Source organism: Pinus tabuliformis, chromosome 4_1 (assembly GCF_031772625.1).
Source record: "Pinus tabuliformis cultivar Carrire ecotype Pingquan chromosome 4_1, CPIR1, whole genome shotgun sequence".
NCBI classification, from domain to species: domain Eukaryota; kingdom Viridiplantae; phylum Streptophyta; class Pinopsida; order Pinales; family Pinaceae; genus Pinus; species Pinus tabuliformis.
In genome coordinates, this window is record NC_142303.1 from 173711670 (window position 1) to 173730780 (window position 19111).

Sequence of the window (19111 nt, forward strand, 5' to 3'; positions counted from 1 at the left end):
TTATTGGAAAAAAAAAAACTCTACATAGGCACCTAGGAAAATCCACTTATGAAAACGAAATTATGGATACACTACATGTAGTAAAAATCTAGTGTCCATACCTACTCGAGCCACATTATCCATATTAAAATATATCATTATAGCCTAAAATACTTTTTATAGGAAAGGATTTCATCCCCCTTAAAAAAATGGTTCATTAAAATGTTTGGATATGATTATAAGATCATTTATAAGGACAAGCATAATGTGGTAGTAGAGGTGCTCCCTGGAAAGTATGAAGAGGAAAGGGTTTCTCTTTTCACTTTCATTCATAGTAGAAAATTGGTTAAATGATGTCCACAATATAAGGTTCATAGACCCAAAGATCACCCACCTACTATAACTACTTTAGATGGTAGCCCAAGCATATCAAGGCTACAATTGGAAATATGACGAGCTTTTCTATAAAGGGCATATGTATTTACACAAGCAATGGAATTTTAATTCAATGTCATTATGTGAACTCCATGCATATCCAATAAGAAGGTGTTCCTTCTTTCATGAAACATATGAATAAATCAAATAATGATTTTTTGAGGAAGGCATGAATAAGGACATCCACACTTTTATGGTATAATGTGATCTTTTTCAACTACACAAGAGAGAAAGAGTGAAATCTCCAGGCGAACTACAACCTTTACCCATTCCACAAGTTGTATGGACTTCATCGTGGAGTTTACCTAGGTTTAGAAATAAATTTAACATCATGGTTGTGGTTGATTGCCTTTCCAAATATGATCATTTTTTTCTTTACAAAACCCCTTTAGATCCTCCATGGTCACTCAATTCTTCATGGATTGTATATTTGAAAATAAATGGTATGTTGCAACTTATTATGTTGGATTGTGATCCCACTTCTTCATTAATAATTTATGGCAAGTGTTGTTTCAGCCCCATGGCACTTAATTAAATGTTAACTTAGTGTATCACCCCTAGAATAATAGTCATACTAACATTGTCAACAAGTGTTTGGAAGCATATTTTAGGTGCCTTACATTACAATGAAAATGCCAATAGGTCTAGTGATTACCCCTACCATAATGGTGGTACAATACAACTTATCATGATGGCACTTGAATAAATTTCTTTGATGTTGTCTATGAAAAAAATCCCCAATCAATTTTATCTTAATTGGAATCTATAAGATACAAGAAGTAGATAAAATACTCACAGTTTAAGCCACATGTTACGCAACTCAAGAATAATCTAGTTATGGCTTATAATTTGATAAATTATTAAGCTAATTGACATCATTCTAAGTGTCATTTTGAAGAAGGGGGTCATTTATTCCTTCATTTGTAGACTTATAAGCACATTTTACTTAAAGATAACCACTACTAGAAGCTTTCTCCAATGTTTTATGGCCCCTATAAGGTCCTCATATGTATTGGGCTAGCGGTTTACAAATTGGAACACCTGAACTACTTATCCTATCTTTCATGTCTCCTACTTAAATAAAGTGGTTAGATCTAATTATTGTATTCAAACTAGCCTTCCTGTAATGGATGCAGAATGTTTCATTTTGTTGCAACCCAAGGCCACCCTTGACAAAAGAGAGTGTCATATTTTCCAACACACTATCTAAGAGGTCTTGATATATTATAAGGATACATCATCTGAGAATGTCATGTGGGAACCTACCAAGATCCTTCAAAAAAACCCATCATCTCTAGCCTTAAGTACAATGCTTCTTTATAAAGGGGAGGGCATGTTAGGGTTATACTCTAACCTCCAAAGTAGATATATAGATTGATATGTATGGAGGAAATCTCTATTAAATAAGGCCTGTGTAGTATTGTGAAAAAAATAATTGTAAGACATACTAGAATGTTTCTCTTCCTAGAAAGTTATTTTTCTAGGATGTTCCTTTTCTGAAATATCCCTAAAAAATAAATAAAACTATATAAAGAAGTAACGACAATATAATACATGTCTAATAAAATATTTTATAATCATAACTCTACTTCATCAGAGATTACCCCTCTAAAAAACAAATAAACATTACTCTTTTCAATAAAAATATAAAATTTACAATATTATAAATCTTTACTTAATTATATGACTATAATTTATTATTTTTGCAATAAATTTAACTAAAATCTATTATTTTTACTCATTTACAATAAATAAAAATACGCAAAATGTTTTCAAATGGAATATATATTAATATTATCCCATTTTATTTATAATGGTAACAAAACTGAACTTATAAACCAAAACAACAATGCAAAGATTAACTTCAAATGCATTTATGATTCAAATATATACCTAAAAATCTCATTTCTTTATAATTTATTTTATATTTATATTAAACCATGCAAAAATTTCAAATATACGCTAAAAAAATCTCATTTCTTTATATTTTTATATATTTATATTTATATTTTATAAATATTCATTTTCTATTTTTATAATATATATGTATATTTATATTTTATAAATATTCATTTTCTATTTTTATAATATTGAGTAAATCCCTATTATCATGCATTAAAAATTTCTCCTTCACTTAAACCAAAGCCACATTGCAAAGATTAACTTTAAATGCAAAGCCACATTGCAAAGATTAACTTTAAATGCACTTATGATTCAAATATACACAATATATCATTTCGTTATAATTTCTTTTATATATATTTTTAATTAGACTCGTATATAGATAGATATTCATTTTCCCATTTGTAATATTGAGTAGGTCTCCTATTAATCACGCATTAAAGATTTCTCCTTAGTTTGGAGTGTAAAAATCTTAATAGATTTTTTCCCATTTATTCCTAAATGGTTTAATATAAAATGTTTTAAATTTTTTAAAATTTATTTAAAAATTTATTTGAATTAATATATATATACATATATATTTATTTATTTGAGTAAATAAACTTATGTCTTATGGATATAAGTTGATTAGTTTTTAAAGTTTTTTTTGGTGAATGGAATGTTGATCACCAAAATTCTTCAACGTGTTGAGAAATTAAAAAAAAAATAGCATTCAATTCTTTTGGACCTGTTGTAGCATCTATTGTCCATTGTTATTTAAGTTTTATTTTCAGTTTTATAAAATCAAAAAATATGAAAGAAATGGTTGATTTTATGTTTTCAATGGCTTTGAAAGTGATAAACCCGCGAGAAGATTTGGGTCATCCGATCAACAGGCCATAGATCCAACGGCAATCACATCGTTAACTATAATGGGTTTATTTCAGAGATCAGATGCGACGGTGTATCAAACACAGCTTACATTCGCTGAAGTCCGGGCTAATCTCAGTAGTCCATTGGAAGAGACATGATATCGGGTCAAATATCGGGTCGGAAAGTGATCAAGTTCCATCTTTTAATCGGACCTGATAAATTATTAATGGCAGTTTTATTTTCCTATCAGGTCTGGATATCGGGTCGGCAAGTCATCAGGTTTTGTCTTTAAAATCGGACCCGATAAATCATCAAATGCAGTTTTTATTTCCTATCGGGTCCGTATGGGAGTCAAAGGTGCGTTGAAAAGGCGGACGCGACAAGTTTTATGAATCAGAGTGTAATTCTTTTAAGTTCCATGGGCCCGACCCATCGTTTAAATGTCATGCAGGTTCAAGAAGCGCGATCAAGCGATAGTTTGATAAGTACTTTAAGGTGTGCTACGGGGAAGCAATGAGCACGAAGGTTAGTCAAAGCTCGACCCCCGCAGTTGACTGTGACGTTAGCACGGTTGACCGAAATGTGCAGCCAAAAATCACTGCAGGGGTTCAACCTCATTGAGGCTCCCATACATTCTTTATCCCCCATAGTGCTTCCAAAGCCTTTTGCCCTTCATCCACTGCTCCGTTAAGGCTCAAAGATACAGATTCAAACAGAGAACAACCATCATCTTCTAATTTCCATTACTTCCTGTTATTCTATGTTCTTTAGAATGAGGTGTCTTTTACCCTCTGTGTAATATTCTATAATAATTTTTACTCTAGACAGTTAGGAAAATAGTTAAGTAGTTTGACAATTTGGTGATTACCAACTGTCTCATAATGTATAAAAAGGGGAAAGTTTAGAAAGAAGGGGTTCGAACTTTGGAGAACCTAAAGACTAGGCCATTGTATTCCTGATACAACTGTTGATTAATGAAAGAATCAGAAGTTTTCCACACATTGTTGGGTATGATTTTGTGACTTCTTTGTTATGTGTCATCATATGTTTTCTTCCTTTAAGTATGGTAATGAAGCTGCAGGTCTCTATTTGCTTATGTAAATGAAGTTAAAATTCCTTAAAAGAGCGCTCCTATACATGAAGTTCTTACCTCTACAATTCTTCTAAGTTACATATAGTGGTTTTTGTGTAAGACAACATATTATCTTTAACTTCTCCAAGTGTCACAGATAGTAGATTCTGTGTAAAATAGCATATTGTCTCTGACTTCTTCAAGCTTTCTTCATTCATCATTTATATTCAACAATCAAATGGCATTCTAATATTTTCATGTCACCCAAGTATTGAGAGTTAAAACCCAAGTCTCCCAAGTCCTTCATTTGAGAACACAACATACAATTAAGTGACAAACAAGTGACAATAATTATAATCATTAATGTCTTAAGTACAGTTTCTACATAGCCATGAAATTGGTTTCTTAAGGTACAACAGGACCAATTCTTACCAAGTAAGTGACATCTCACCAGTAAGTTATATGTGTGTGTGTGTGTATTGAGTAAATAAACTTATATCTCACGGACGTAGGTTGATTCTTCTCAAAGTAGTTTTCGAAAGCTTTTTTGTGAATGGAATGTTGATCACCAAAATTCTCAAAGGTGTTCTAAAATTCAAGAAAAATAGTATTCAATTCCTTTGGACCAACTCTTACCAAGTAAGTGCCATCTCACTAGTAAAGTGGAAAAAGGTGGCATCTCCCCCAAAATTAGGGGAGTGAGGGCTAAAAATCATTTTTCTTTTTTGCAAAGCCTTGGCAGCTCATAACTTATGCAGACTAGCCCAAAATGCATCCTTACGGGGACGCCGTCTAAAAACAAAATATTTATAGATGAATCAACCAAGGAATAGTTTTAGTAGCCTATTAAATATATAAGGGCTCAATCATTTGGAATTTCCTAGTATCATCCTTTCCTTGATTAAGATTTGGACAATATGGTACATCTGGAATGGCAGGAAAGTAAAGGGAAAATCCATAGCTAGGACTAGGTGATGACTAGCACTTATCATCCCCTCTCATTAATGCGCTCCACCAAACATGTCATTTTTTACTTATTGATGTTAAAGCCTAGTCACCCTAAGTTTGTGGCAGGGCTAGATGAAAATCTCCAATCAATTTAGAGTTAGTAGGGCTTGATGCCTTGGAATAAAATACTATTGGATTAATAGCTTCAAACTTTATCAAACTAAGGGATGACATAGAGGATGAGCTCTACTAGTCAAAGAACCATGTCATTGATAATTTCACAACCAAGCGTAGCTATTCATGCTTTATTGAACCACAATTCTCCAGAGATATTAATTGGTGGTATAATTCTCTATGGAAACTCAATGCCCCACTTAAAATAAAAATCACTAGATGGCTAGCTCTAAACAACAAAATTTTAATTTGCAATAATAGTTTGAAAAGGGGTTAAATCCAAAGAATGTATCAGTCACTTAATTCTCTGTTGTTCTTATATACTTTAGGTCCTCGAGAACGTTTTTGTCAAGGCCAATCTGCAAAGAAAGAGGTTAGAGTCAAGTCTAGAACATTATATGAAGTTTTGGTTAGAAGATAAGTCAGTTATCCAATTTGAAACTTTCCCATATATTTTAATATATGGCATCTAGTGGGCTCATAATTCAATGTTTTTAAAACTTTGCATGTCCCACTAGATATTATAGCAAGGATGATCATTAAACTATGCAAAGAATTCATAATTATCCCAAAGCATAATTAGAGGAGAACCCCAGTGACTCCACCCCTTAACTGTGGCATTCCTTGGGGTTATTTTGATGGCACCTCACAAGGCCACCCTCCATTATGTGGGTTAGGAATTGTCTTACACTTATCTAGCTCCCATGTCATGCACATCCATTATGTTCGATGCAAAAGCTCAAATAATTGAGCTTAATTCATAGCTTTGAGAACACTTCTTTTCATTTCTTCTCTAAAAGGTAGCAAGATTATACAAGTAATTAGGGATCCCAAATTGGTGATTGAATGGGCACACAAATAAATTGTAGTTGAAAATGTTTTCCTTCAATCCATTCTACAGGATATTTAGGAGGCAATTTCATTATTTGATGGGTTATCCTTCTCGCATGTGTTTAGGGAACTCAATTCAAAAGCCAATGAACTCTCAAAGGAAGCATTGGCACTTCTTGTATTATATTTTGGCATCTTGGAATTAGTGGAGGGGATGGAACAAGAATTAATAGACTTCCACTTTTAAATGATTACATCCCAAGTATCAGACCTAAAGTTGTAAGGCATCAAGGCTGAAAAAGTCCTATAAAAAACCACAACATATGGGATGTTATCCCCTCCACCCAGTTTCAAATCCCATGGGGGCATCTTTGGCACGTTGTGATAAGGCGCAAGGAGTAGACTCCCCAACCATCATGGAGTCTCTACTCTTACCAAGTCATAAATTCCTAGTAAACTGATAGACATACTCTTATTATAGTGACAACCACTAAAATTGATCTTACTACTTGCCTAAATTACTCCAATAAATTATAAATTCACCATAATAAATAAATAAATATATATATATATAATTTAATAATAAAATTAAATCAAATTCCAAAGCTTTTTTACTTTATAAATTATCATAAAAGTATAAATACCAAGTAAAAAACAGAAATTCCTGACTTAAACCAAATCCAAGAGAGATTTGTTTTTCCGTGGCCAATTATTGTGAAGTAGAGATTTGTTAAATGATTTTTGTAGGATAAGCCAACCACCTAATCCGCTGACTTTCCAACATAGATATTTGTGGCGGGAGGTAATCTGAATCCCAAATCTCCATGCTATATCCGGGAACAACTCTAGTTAATAAAAACAAACTTCATTAGACTTGGTTCCTTATCACATTAATTTTCTAAACCGGCAATGAAGAGAGAGTAGCGATGACTGGTACTTTTATTTTTTATTTTAATTTTAATTTTAATTTGATATCATAATTTTTTATGAGATTATAATGTTTTGGTTTTTTAAATTATATTTTTATATATATAAATAAATTTAATATTGTGAAAAAATATATATATATTAATTTAATAATTTAAATATACTATTTAAATATATTTAATCAAAATTATTTTAATTACATTTTGATATAGATGAGTTAGGCGTCTATCATCTTTCTTTATGATTATATGGAAAAAAGACCAACAACATTAGAAGTACATGATGAATAGGAGATCGTTATATGTACACTGATAGTTCATGATTAGAAGCTTTTGTTTTCTTGGCGGCTGTTAGTCTCTCTTTGATTTCATATTATTTTTTTATTTTAAGTTATTATGATTATATATTAATTTTATTTATTAAATATTTAAATTTTATTTTTGATTGGTTTATTATGTCAATTTTTTTTTATAATTTAATATAAAAAATATTTATATTTAATAATTAGATTAAAAATTAAACTATGTATATTTCAAAAAATTATATTTAAAATTAATAAATAAATATATAAAACTTAATACTTATTATAAATAATTTTTCATATATATTAAAAAATAAATTAATAAAATTATAAAATATGTTAAAGAAAAATGTCAATCTTGTCTATATGTATTATTACAGTTTTAATAAAATTAAAATTAATAATATTTTTATATATAAAGATATGTAATTTATATAAATATAAATTATATTGGGTTTGGAATATGTTTTAAAATTGTTTTTGTTTGGCTAAGAGCTAGTTTTTTTTGGATTTATGAAAGACTTATGGGCATTTGACAGGAGTGAAAGTCTACAAACCAATAATGAGTAATTTTATGTGGCATGGTTTTCCTTAAAATAACAATGATGAGTCAACCCATTCATTTGTGAAATGTAGATTTATTAAACATCTAGAGAATGAGATATCTTGAGGTGCAAAATTTTCCTCAAATTTTACACTCAAAAAAACTTATTTATCATAAGATTTAATCCTCTCCATACTCAATAAATCCTAAATTAATATAAATCTATAAATACAAATAAATCCTAAATTAATATAAATCTATAAATACAAAAACATAATTTAACTCGGTTTATATCAAATATTTTATCATTTTTAGTAATAAAATTAATTTTCAATTATAAATTAAACGATGAGGTGTTATAAAAGCTCTGAGATGAGCACTGAACCACATATCACAACTCACTATTAGTAGCACTAGCAAACACATTAGTGTGAAATACCATGCTCCACATCATTGTTTGTGTACTGCCTTGCCACCTCTTTATTACGTGGTCTCATCAGTGTCCTTGCATATAGATTCAAACAAAGTCTGGAATAGTCAAAGATTTCACTATTGAAGTCACTTCACCAAATTTCCTTTACAACCATTGTAAACTAGGTCGTGGCAAGGCCAAGGATGAGTTCTTTTAGAGCCATGAAATACCATTCCAAGGATAAAAGGTTTCAAAATAGTAGGCTCCTATTAAACATAAAATAAAATTAGGGATGTGAGGACTAATTTGTTTATCTATTAAGAATTAATTATTTTGGAGGTGATACATAGCCACTGATACTTTAGGAATTAATTAATTTGGAGTTGATACATTGCTATATCATTCTTGTATGCTAAGCAATGATATTTTAGGAATTAATTAATTTAGAGTTGATATATTACTTATCATTTTTGTATGTTAAGTATTGATATTTCACTTTTTTGAATTTTTTTGGTTGTCATACCATAGATTTACTAATATTTTTTGTGCTTTCTCAAGTTGTTATGTACCTAGGGGGGATAATATGGGGTACCAAGGGAGGTACCCAAGGTAATAATGTAATAATGGGATGGGCCATAGTAATAAATAAGGTGGTTAACCCATGTCATGTAAGGGACCACAAGTAGTTAATAATAATGTAATGGGCTCATGGTATTAGTTGATGGTATGAGGAAACCATGGTAATGATGCATGGTATTGTATGTATGAGGCCTATATAAAGGCTAGAGACTCGACATAGGAAGATGAAGAGAAGGATTATTGTATGAACAGGCATATGGCTTGTGGAGTGTTCTCCTTCCTTAAGGAGTGAATGTATGGTGTTGCTCTACCTTAAGGGTTTTGATCAATAAAGAAGCATTTCTATATATTTCTATCTTGTTATTCTTGGGTTTATTTCTATTCTCTTATATTTCTGGGTTAGATCTACAACAAGTGGTATCAGAGCTATTTCATATCAGATCTACAACAATTGGTATCAAAGCTACAACAAGTGGTATCAGAGCACTTTCTTGGGCACAAAAGTGGAGATTTTTTTTTATTTTTGCAGGGATTTTTTTTGGTGGCGAAGTTGCAGGTCAGATCTGTACGTTTTGGTGCAAGATCTGCAGAAACTAATTGCAGATCTGTATTCCTTGTGCAAAAATAGCCGATTTCAAAAAAAAAAATCGGTTGAATCGGATTCCGGATGAAGGAGATATCACTGATCTAAAAATCAGTGGGGTTGTAGACAATTTTCAGGGCAGCGACATTGTGGCACAGATCTAGACGTCCTGGTACAATATCTGCAAAATCTAATTGCAGATCTGGATTCTTTGGGAAAAAATACCCAATTTCAAAAAAAAAATCAGTCGAATCGGAGTCCGGATGAGGGAGATATCGCTGATTTAAAATCAGCTCTTTTTGCAGAAATTTTGGATGACGTCGGGAGAGTAGCAGCGCAGATCTGAAATTCCAGTGTCGGAATCAGGATTTCTATCACATGGGCAGATGCAGAATGGTGTTTCCATTTCTAAAAACAGGTTATAATAGGGATTCTGAGCAATATTGACGGATCTGTGACCATTTCAATTTTTCGCCAATATTTTTGTGATGGCGGGCCTAGATCGCTTTGAACAGGAAGACTCTTTGTTGGGTCGTCTCACTAAGCTCCAACAGACTGGTACAATGGAGGAATATATTATCGCTTTTGAAGCCTTAGCCTTCCGCACTAGGGGTCTCACATATACATTCTTCAAGGACTGTTTTATCTTCGGTCTTAAAGAAGCCATCAAAGCTCAAGTTCGACTTCACCACCCTTCCACGTGGAAGGAGGCCTGCCAGTTAGATCGTCAGGTCACATTGCCCAACAAAGATTTTATTTTTACAGGAAAGAAGGAAACCAAGGAACCAAAAGGGTTATTTTTGGCTGGTATCTCTGTATTGCAGGTTCATGGATTGATTCAGAAGGATAAAATTATTGTGTCTATCAATCCGAATTGCAAACAAAATCTTATAAATATCAACTTGGCAAAGAAATTGCAAGTCCCAGCAAAACAAATTGAACATACACAGGTTGATGATAAGGATGTTCAAATCTATAAGGATTTGAAGCTTTCTATGGATAAGTATGTGTTTCATGGTGATTTTTATGCTTCAGATATGGATAACATGGATGTTGTTTTGGGATACCCTTGGATGGAATCCGTGGCTACTATCAATATTAATGTGCAGAAGAAATTCCTAAAGCTATGGTATAAAAAGAAGAAAATTACATTACAGGATATTTCCATCCATAAACAGGTAGAGCACATGGAGGTTGAAGCAGAAGATGTTCAAGAGACTGACATATCAGATGATGAGCCTTTGATGATCGACAATCAAACACAAACAGAGGCTGCAGAAGAAAAGGTTACAGGTGATGATACATCAGAGGAGGGCTCAGTGGTTGAAGTCATATTGACAAAGAAGACACCACAACAGGCACCACAGCAGGGTGAAGTCAAGCAAAAGCCATCATGGGTTAAAACTTCAACATATCATCACCCACATCACCCAGCGAGACAACCATCATGGAAACCAAGTAGTCACATGATGGATAGAAAGGAGAGACGATCCACCTACTACACATCAACACAGAAGAGCTGCCACGGTCAACTTCCATCTCAAGCGAGTGAGGCACCAGCGAGATCGAGGGTTCACCTTTCTCTTGGATGGCTAGATGCACGTGCATGGTATCAGTGGACTACTCTCTTGAGTAGATCTTATTATTTATGTTCTTCCCATGTTTCGGGGACGAAACATGTTTAGGGGGGTGGAATGTTATGTACCTAGGGGGGATAATATGGGGTACCAAGAGAGGTACCCAAGGTAATAATGTAGTAATGGGATGGGCCATAGTAATAAATAAGGTGGTTAACCCATGTCATGTAAGGGACCACAAGTAGTTAATAATAATGTAATGGGCTCATGGTATTAGTTGATGGTATGAGGAAACCATGGTAATGATGCATGGTATTGTATGTATGAGGCCTATATAAAGGCTAGAGACTCGACATAGGAAGATGAAGAGAAGGATTATTGTATGAACAGGCATATGGCTTGTGGAGTGTTCTCCTTCTATATATTTCTATCTTGTTATTCTTGGGTTTATTTCTATTCTCTTATATTTCTGGGTTAGATCAACAACACAAGTCTTCACTAATTTCAATATTATATAAGTTACTTCCATTATTTGACCTAGAGCACAAATATTCATGTTCACTTGCAAACAAATTTGTAGAAGACATATTTGCAATTATTTGTTTTTGTTTCTGTATTTTTGAATTTAGAGAAATTTCAGTTCCAAGAACAAAAATTAGGATTAAAATTGACATACCATAATCATTTGTGTACTACACATATTGGAGAAAGAGGTTGTCCATAATGTATAGGGTCAATGTATTTAGCTAGCTTTCCAAATCTTTAACTTGGTTATGTCAACAAGATTTCTAGTGATAAAATAAAGTAATAAACCTATCTCTAATGCCTTGCATTCACATAATCTCACTCATAGTTTGAGGCTTCCACCATTATGTGTAAAGCTACCTCAAAATGATCTTCACACAGCTTAATATTGATGAGGGAGACATATTCTCTATGAACCTCTCTCTTTGAAGTGAGAAAAAAAATGACCATATTTTTTCCTATATCAAGCAATCCATTTGTCCCGAGGAATAAATGGAACCATGATCACTAGGGTATTTGACCCTGCATCACTAGCTGCTATCTAAGAATGTGGGTAATGCAGGTTGACTCATCAGTGATCACCTTTATTCAAGGAAAACCAAACCACTTAAAATAACCCGCTCGTGATTTATAAGAGGGCGGGCTATCACTCCTGCAAAATATTTTTGGGTCTTGAGCCGTTAACTAATTTCCTTAAATCTAAAAAAATAACTCTTAACCAAACAAAAACAATTTTAAAACATAATTCAAACTTTCTTTTTATTTGAAATTTGATATTTAGGCTTTCATGGAATACAATAGAATCATGGCTTTAATTTCAGGTAGAAACAGCAACCACTAACGTCTTCTTGGATAGTGCAGACGATGTTGTAGAGCGAACACTCCGCTGTAACGAAAGGTGCCTGTCAACTACCACGTATGACTGTGGACAAGTTCGAGCAGTTCGATGCATTTTGGTAGACCTTTGAAAGAAGTGGTATATTTATCATGAATTATTCTCCATTATTTTAATAATGGAGTGTAATTAAATGATTCTCCTTTATTTTAATACTATAAGATAATTAAATGACGGTTCACATGCTATAGTGTAATTAAATGATTTTCCTTTATTTTAATACTATAGTATAACTAAATGACGTTTCACATGTCAAAGCTGTCCTAATGCGCAATGATCGTGTTTTTCCAGAAAAGTAATGCCAATGGTTGTAGATACTTCATTAGACCTCAAATGTAGGAAAATGACAGCGAACAACAAAAACAGAATATATACATAAAACAAAATAATGCTTTAAAATATTATAATATTCTGACAAAACGTATTAAACACCCTGAAATAAATGCGAAGTCTGCGCAACAATGGAATTTACAGATATGATGATAATATATATATATATACACACATTTTGCTAGTTTCAATCTCCATTTTAACTCTTTCCTGGTTTAATTCATTCTTAGATTTAGAGTTATACTGTAAAATACTATCTTTCATTTGAAGTTTTAATCCCGGAAAGAAAGGCAAGAAAAAGACAAAATATGGAAGAATTTTAGAGAGAAATGTTTATGTTATTTTCATTGTAATTTAATTATTTTATGGTTTAGAGTTTTTCTTCATATATTTTATAGTGAATTTTATCTTAAATTACATAAAAATTAGTTACAATTATAAATTTGAGTTGTGTAATTTAAGTTTTTCAATATTTCAAGGTATTAAATATATTTATGTACTTAAAAACACATATTAAACAACCAAAGATTGTCATCTTACAATTATATAAATTGACTACAAAAAAGAAACCAAAATATACAATAGTTAGACATCATTTTTTTCTTCATAAAATAGTTCGACTATGTCTTTTTCTCATTAATCAAGAGATTTGATCCTCTCAATGTTTGATAGCTCAGTTTAATTATTAATCTTGTGTATTTTATTTTATTTTATTTGATTAATATGTCCTAGTGAAAATGTTTAGAGGACATTACATTACAACATCTCTACCATGTGAGCAAAAAAACATTTTTCTGTCATAACAGATGATTGAAAATAATATTATTTTAGTATTTCAAACATGCTGAATTTATATAAATAAAAAACTTTAGAATATTCTGAAAACTAACTATGAAGAGAGGTTTTGATAATCAAATTTCATGATATCCCTAAAATCTACAATAATCATAAAAATACCCTCCATAATTTGATATGAAATACCCCTTGACATTCAATCAATTTTGTAAATTGATAAGATAAACCAAAAACATTATTTTGGAAATCATACTAATTACACTGAATCAAATTCATCTTAATATTCTGAACTGAAGCTTCATCAAATTCATCTTAATATTCTGAGCTGAAGCTTCATAGCACAATAACAGTAAGGCTATATGATCGAGGAAGTGATTCTCTAATATATTAAACCAATAAATTGATCCCGTTCTAAATCCAGATTTTAAAATATTCTGAAAATCTGCCATCCCATCCCACAAATATGTCAAAATGTCAAAATACATTTTCAAAATTTAAATACAAAGTCACTGGCTGCCACATTACAACATTGTCAAACCCTCTTGACGAATCCGAAGCTATCGATAGGAGAAAATACTAAAACAGTTCCCGGGAAGAAAATTGTTCAGAATTTCCATTAACTGCAATCCGCCTCCCATTACCTCTGCTGAAACGAATTCGCCAACACCACAATCATCACCATCGTTCAGTCCATGCCATCGTCTAAATAAAATGGAAAACCAAGCAAACTGTACATTTAACAGTTATATATATATAACCTAGTGGTGAGACGGATGGAATGCGTTGAGCTTGGGAGAGCGAGGAGGAAACTGAGGCAGCCGGTTGCCCTTATCGTCGTAAACGATGAGGCCTGAGAACTGAGGGGGCTGGCATCGTTCGCCCATTAGAATGCTTCTCTGCCACACAGGATCTCCTCCGCCCTCCTCCCTATTTTCCTCGTCCCTTCGGTGGAAGTTCCCCGCGCAAGATGCGGTAACCACAGCCTCCTCCCTACTTTTCTCGTCCCTTCGGTGGAAGTGCCCCGCGCAAGATGCGGTAACCACAGCCATTACCGCTAGCAGGCATGTGATCGCCAACAGGAAATAGCCCGCGCTGGCCAACCAGGTTGTTGTGCCCGCCCCTCCTCCCAGGGCCAAAACTCGAAGCCATCTGGCCATGGGATTCGATCCCCAGACGCCACAGCACAGCTAAAACACAAAAAGCTCCTCTGTCAAGCAGCAGACAGATCGATATTAGCTCGTCCTCTGCTATGGAGAACCAAAGCGAGGAGTTATATAATGTGTACAAATTTGTCACGAAGACTTTTTTGTGGATGGCTATTCCCTGGAAACAGACTGTCGATGACCCTATAGCAAATTAATCAAGTTGTTGAAATGGTCCATTATATTTTAGTCATAGACCTTCGCTCTCTATATGGTGTTTGTCTGTGTTTAGCGTTTAATATTCCCTCTACCAAATCCTTGGTTTTGGAATTACTTTTCAGTGAATTTTTTTAATCATTTTTTAGTGAAGTCCTTGTCGCAAGATCGAGGTCAAATAGGTTTATTTATTATTTTCAGTTTATTTATTATTTTCAGTTTTTAAAACATATGTAAAGTCTTTGAATTTTTAATTATTTGTAGTGGTTTGCTTTAGTTTATATTTATTAAGATAAATCTAAAGTATTTTTATTTTATAAATGATTATAAAAGTATAAATTAGCATAATCATATTTATTAATATGGTTGATAAACACCATACAACCATATTTACTAATATAGTTGATATACATTTCCCAATGTGGTTGATATATTCAGATATACGTTTATCCATCACCTACCACATTAATAACTATTAGATGTATTTTCTTCTGAAAAAAATTTATTAGATGTATTTTATAAAAAATAATTATTTTTGATTATTAATAACTATATAAATAATAATAGTCATATTAATTTATATTTATATAATTAATTTATATTTATATAATTATACTTGTTATATTAACATTATTTTATATATTAATATAATATTAGTTATTACATAAAAGTTTGCTAATATATTATTTAAAACTATAATATAATTTACATATAACATAATAATAACATTTAGTTATTATAAATAATATGTATTTATTATCACCATTATATTATGGCTAATAATTATTATATATTTATTAACATAATCGTTAATATCTTTCATATATTTACTTAAAGTATATTAAAAAAATCAAATATATAGATTATATATTAAACTAAATAAATATTAACGTTCATAAAAATAAAAATTAAAATGAAATGAAATATTTAACCATTGGGAATTTACCGTTGCATCTCTGAGATTTATATATTTTGGCCTGTTGATCTTGCTCCTCATCGTGGTCCTGATGATGAACCTAGATCTAGGTTCGATCCTTTGTTCTCTATGTGAAATCTAAGACAAATATTATACTATTACTTACAAATACCAATAGTATAATCAACTTAAAGAATTATTAATATTATAATTCTAAATATCAAAAAATCCAGCACACTAATATTATAGACCCAAGGGATTATAATTATAAACCCAAACAATTATCAATATTATAAACTCAAAGCACTAATAAACCTAACGGTTCAATATTATAAACTCAAGGAATTTGTAAACGCAAAGGGAGTAAAATTATAAACCCAAGGGATCAACAATCAGGTATCAATATTAAAAACATAAGGAATTAATAAACCCTAGGAAATTAATAAACCCTAAGAATTAATTAAACCCACCGAAGAAACTAATAAACCCAAGAGTTTGATATTATAAACTCATCCAATTAGTAAACCCAAGGGATAAATATTATAAACATACACTACTACACCAAGGGCACTTTTAAGACATTTTTAATCTTTTGTTTTAAAAGATCACTTTTTATTTTAGTTATTTTACAATAAAATTTAATATCAATTGAATTATCTTAAATAGAAAATTTAAGACAAAAACATAGAAAAATATTTCAGGACAAAGAAAAAAATAGTTTAAGACAAAACTTTATATTTAAGACCATAAGAGTTTAAGACAAAAATAGTTTGAGACAAAAATGTTTTAAGACAAAACTTTATATTTAAGACAAAATTATTTTAAGACAACTTTATATTTAAGTCAAAAAGTAGTTTGAGTGAAAAATATTTTAAGAAAAAGCTTTATATTTAAGACAATGTTCACTTAAGACAAAACCCATTTAAGACAACTAACAATTAAGACAAAAACATATCAATTTAAGACAATATTATAAAATTGACTCTCACAGTGCACCCTAAGTCCGCTAGCTTGCATGCTACTACTATCTTGCACATATACTGAGGTTGATATTTCACTTACCATTCACAATATCTTATCTAAAGACAATTATTTGTTGGGCTCTTCGTTTCGTGGGGGTAGCCAACTTTGAAGAACACGGCAACTTTTCCTGGCAAGATTTCCCGAACATCAATTCCTCTTATGTCCCTTCAATCTCTACTGATATGATTAGAGAGAAATTGTCTGTTGTTGCATTAGGCAATACTACACAGAGGGGTATTTTAAGACAATTTTTTTAAGACGAAAGAAATATTTTGTCTTGAAATTTAATTTTATCTTAAATTTTTCATATGAGGTGCTAGTAAAGAAGGTAAAGGTAAAGGATTCGGGGTTCGTCTTTACGTTGTTGTTGGGTTTTTCAGGAAGTGGAGCAATGGAGTTCGACAACAACTAATGGGATTTAAGGTGATGGAGGTCGAGAACAGAGGTGTGCTTCATGAGAGGAGTGATAGAGACACTTTTTTGAACATGGATAGATAGTAACATAGTTAGAGTACTTTTCGGGGTCTCTATTAATTATATTTTAATATGTGTTTTTTTACTGTTTCATTTATTTTGAATTCTACTTCTATCTATTGGTTGTTATTATCAGCACATTGTTGTGCTGGAACTCCTAACTGTCATCGGCAACATGGATTAGATTCACCTGAAGGATTGTTGAAAAATGCAGCAAGAAATTCTCAATTTGATTTTTCCTTCATTAAATTGAGAAAATTTGAATTTCCACATCAACAGACAACTTGGTTGAAATTAACTTGTGTGACATGGCTTATGTCAACTAGCTTACTCAGTAAATTTGAGTTGGAGGAGCAAGAGTTTAGTTAAACATGTGTGATTGCTAATTTGTAGAAATCAAAGTCAGTTATCTGAAGTTGTATTCAGTTAAACTAGTTCTAACTGTTGGAGGAACTAGTGGAATGTCAATTGTGCAGTGGGACTTCAATCAAAATTAGTGATCATCTAGTTAACCGATCAATCATCCCAATATAACTAGTGCATGCAAAGAATTCGAGTTCCCGAGTTGTGGTGGAGATTCGAAGGCAGTGTGACATCAGTTGTAGACTAGTCTTAAGTGTATAGGTGTTGCATGCAGTCGGATGATCAACCTTGGGAATTGCACAATCCATTTTGGAAAAACTCCTAAATAATAGGGGCTTAATTTCTCAAGGAATTGCATAAGGGAATAGGGGCTTAAGCAGAGGCAGAAATTGACTAAGTCTGCGTCAGAGCTTTTCAGTGAGCAGAGAGATAGGTTATTTACTTGCAAGTTGTGCTCGGTTGAGAAAATCAATTGTAATACATCTATATTCATCAGATTAAAGCAAGCAAACATTGGGATTTTTAACAGATTACTTTCCGTAGAAAAAATATTGTGTGCATGTGTGTTATTTCTTATTGCATGTCTGAAATTTTTGTTCTAAATTGGGAATTAACTTCCACAGAGTAGTAGATTAGGTTTGTGTCTTATGATTTTGATTAAAACTTCATGAGTAGTTGCAAATCTACACCATAATTTTTATATCTTATTAAAGCAGGATTCACATTAGAGTAGGAATTTCAAAGTTGTTTCTCAGGAGGTTCAAATTTGTAGTTTAATATAGCAAGATCTCTTTAGAGCTGAGAAGATGACCTTCAATGGGTTGAGGCTAAAGTATGCCTTAGAAGGAAACTATAATTTCATTGCATGGAGGAGGTATTTGATGACAATGGATTTCTAGAATACATCAAGAGGTATGTTGCAAAACCAGTGGAATTTGATGCCCAAAACCTTGCTCAGTGGAAGAAAGGTGTAGCCAAGGCGAGGAGAATAATATTGGAGGGAGTACAGGACCAAATTGTCACCAATCTCCATGGGAAAGAAAATCCTTATGCACTATGGTAGGCACTGATAAATCTATTCCAGAATAGTTGTGACCACGAGAAGTTGGCGCTCAAGGATAAACTTTGAAATATCAAGATGAAAAATAATGACACCATCCCATAGTGTTTGAGCAGATTCACAGAAGTTTGTGATGATCTTGTAGGAGTTGGTGTTATTGTTTCATAGGGTGACTTGGTAAGCCTAGACCTTCTGGGTCTTTCGAAGAGCTGACATAGCTAGCAAGATTCAGTGGATGGGAGGGAGAAACTACCAA

General features: G+C 32.2%; 1 protein-coding gene across 1 annotated transcript; it reads right to left on the reverse strand.

Annotated features, from left to right (window-relative positions):
* Positions 1-14176: 14176 nt before the first annotated feature.
* LOC149174747 (uncharacterized) lies at positions 14177-14887 on the reverse strand. The gene has a single exon (XM_089422678.1). It carries the CDS (start codon positions 14816-14818, stop codon positions 14420-14422), a length of 399 nt encoding a protein of 132 aa, XP_089278804.1. The 5' UTR covers positions 14819-14887; the 3' UTR covers positions 14177-14419.
* Positions 14888-19111: the final 4224 nt, after the last annotated feature.

What these genes read in the sequence shown, in the direction of transcription:
- LOC149174747 (XM_089422678.1), bottom strand. Translation starts at nt 14,818, where the DNA reads ATGGCCAGATGGCTTCGAGTTTTGGCCCTGGGAGGAGGGGCGGGCACA.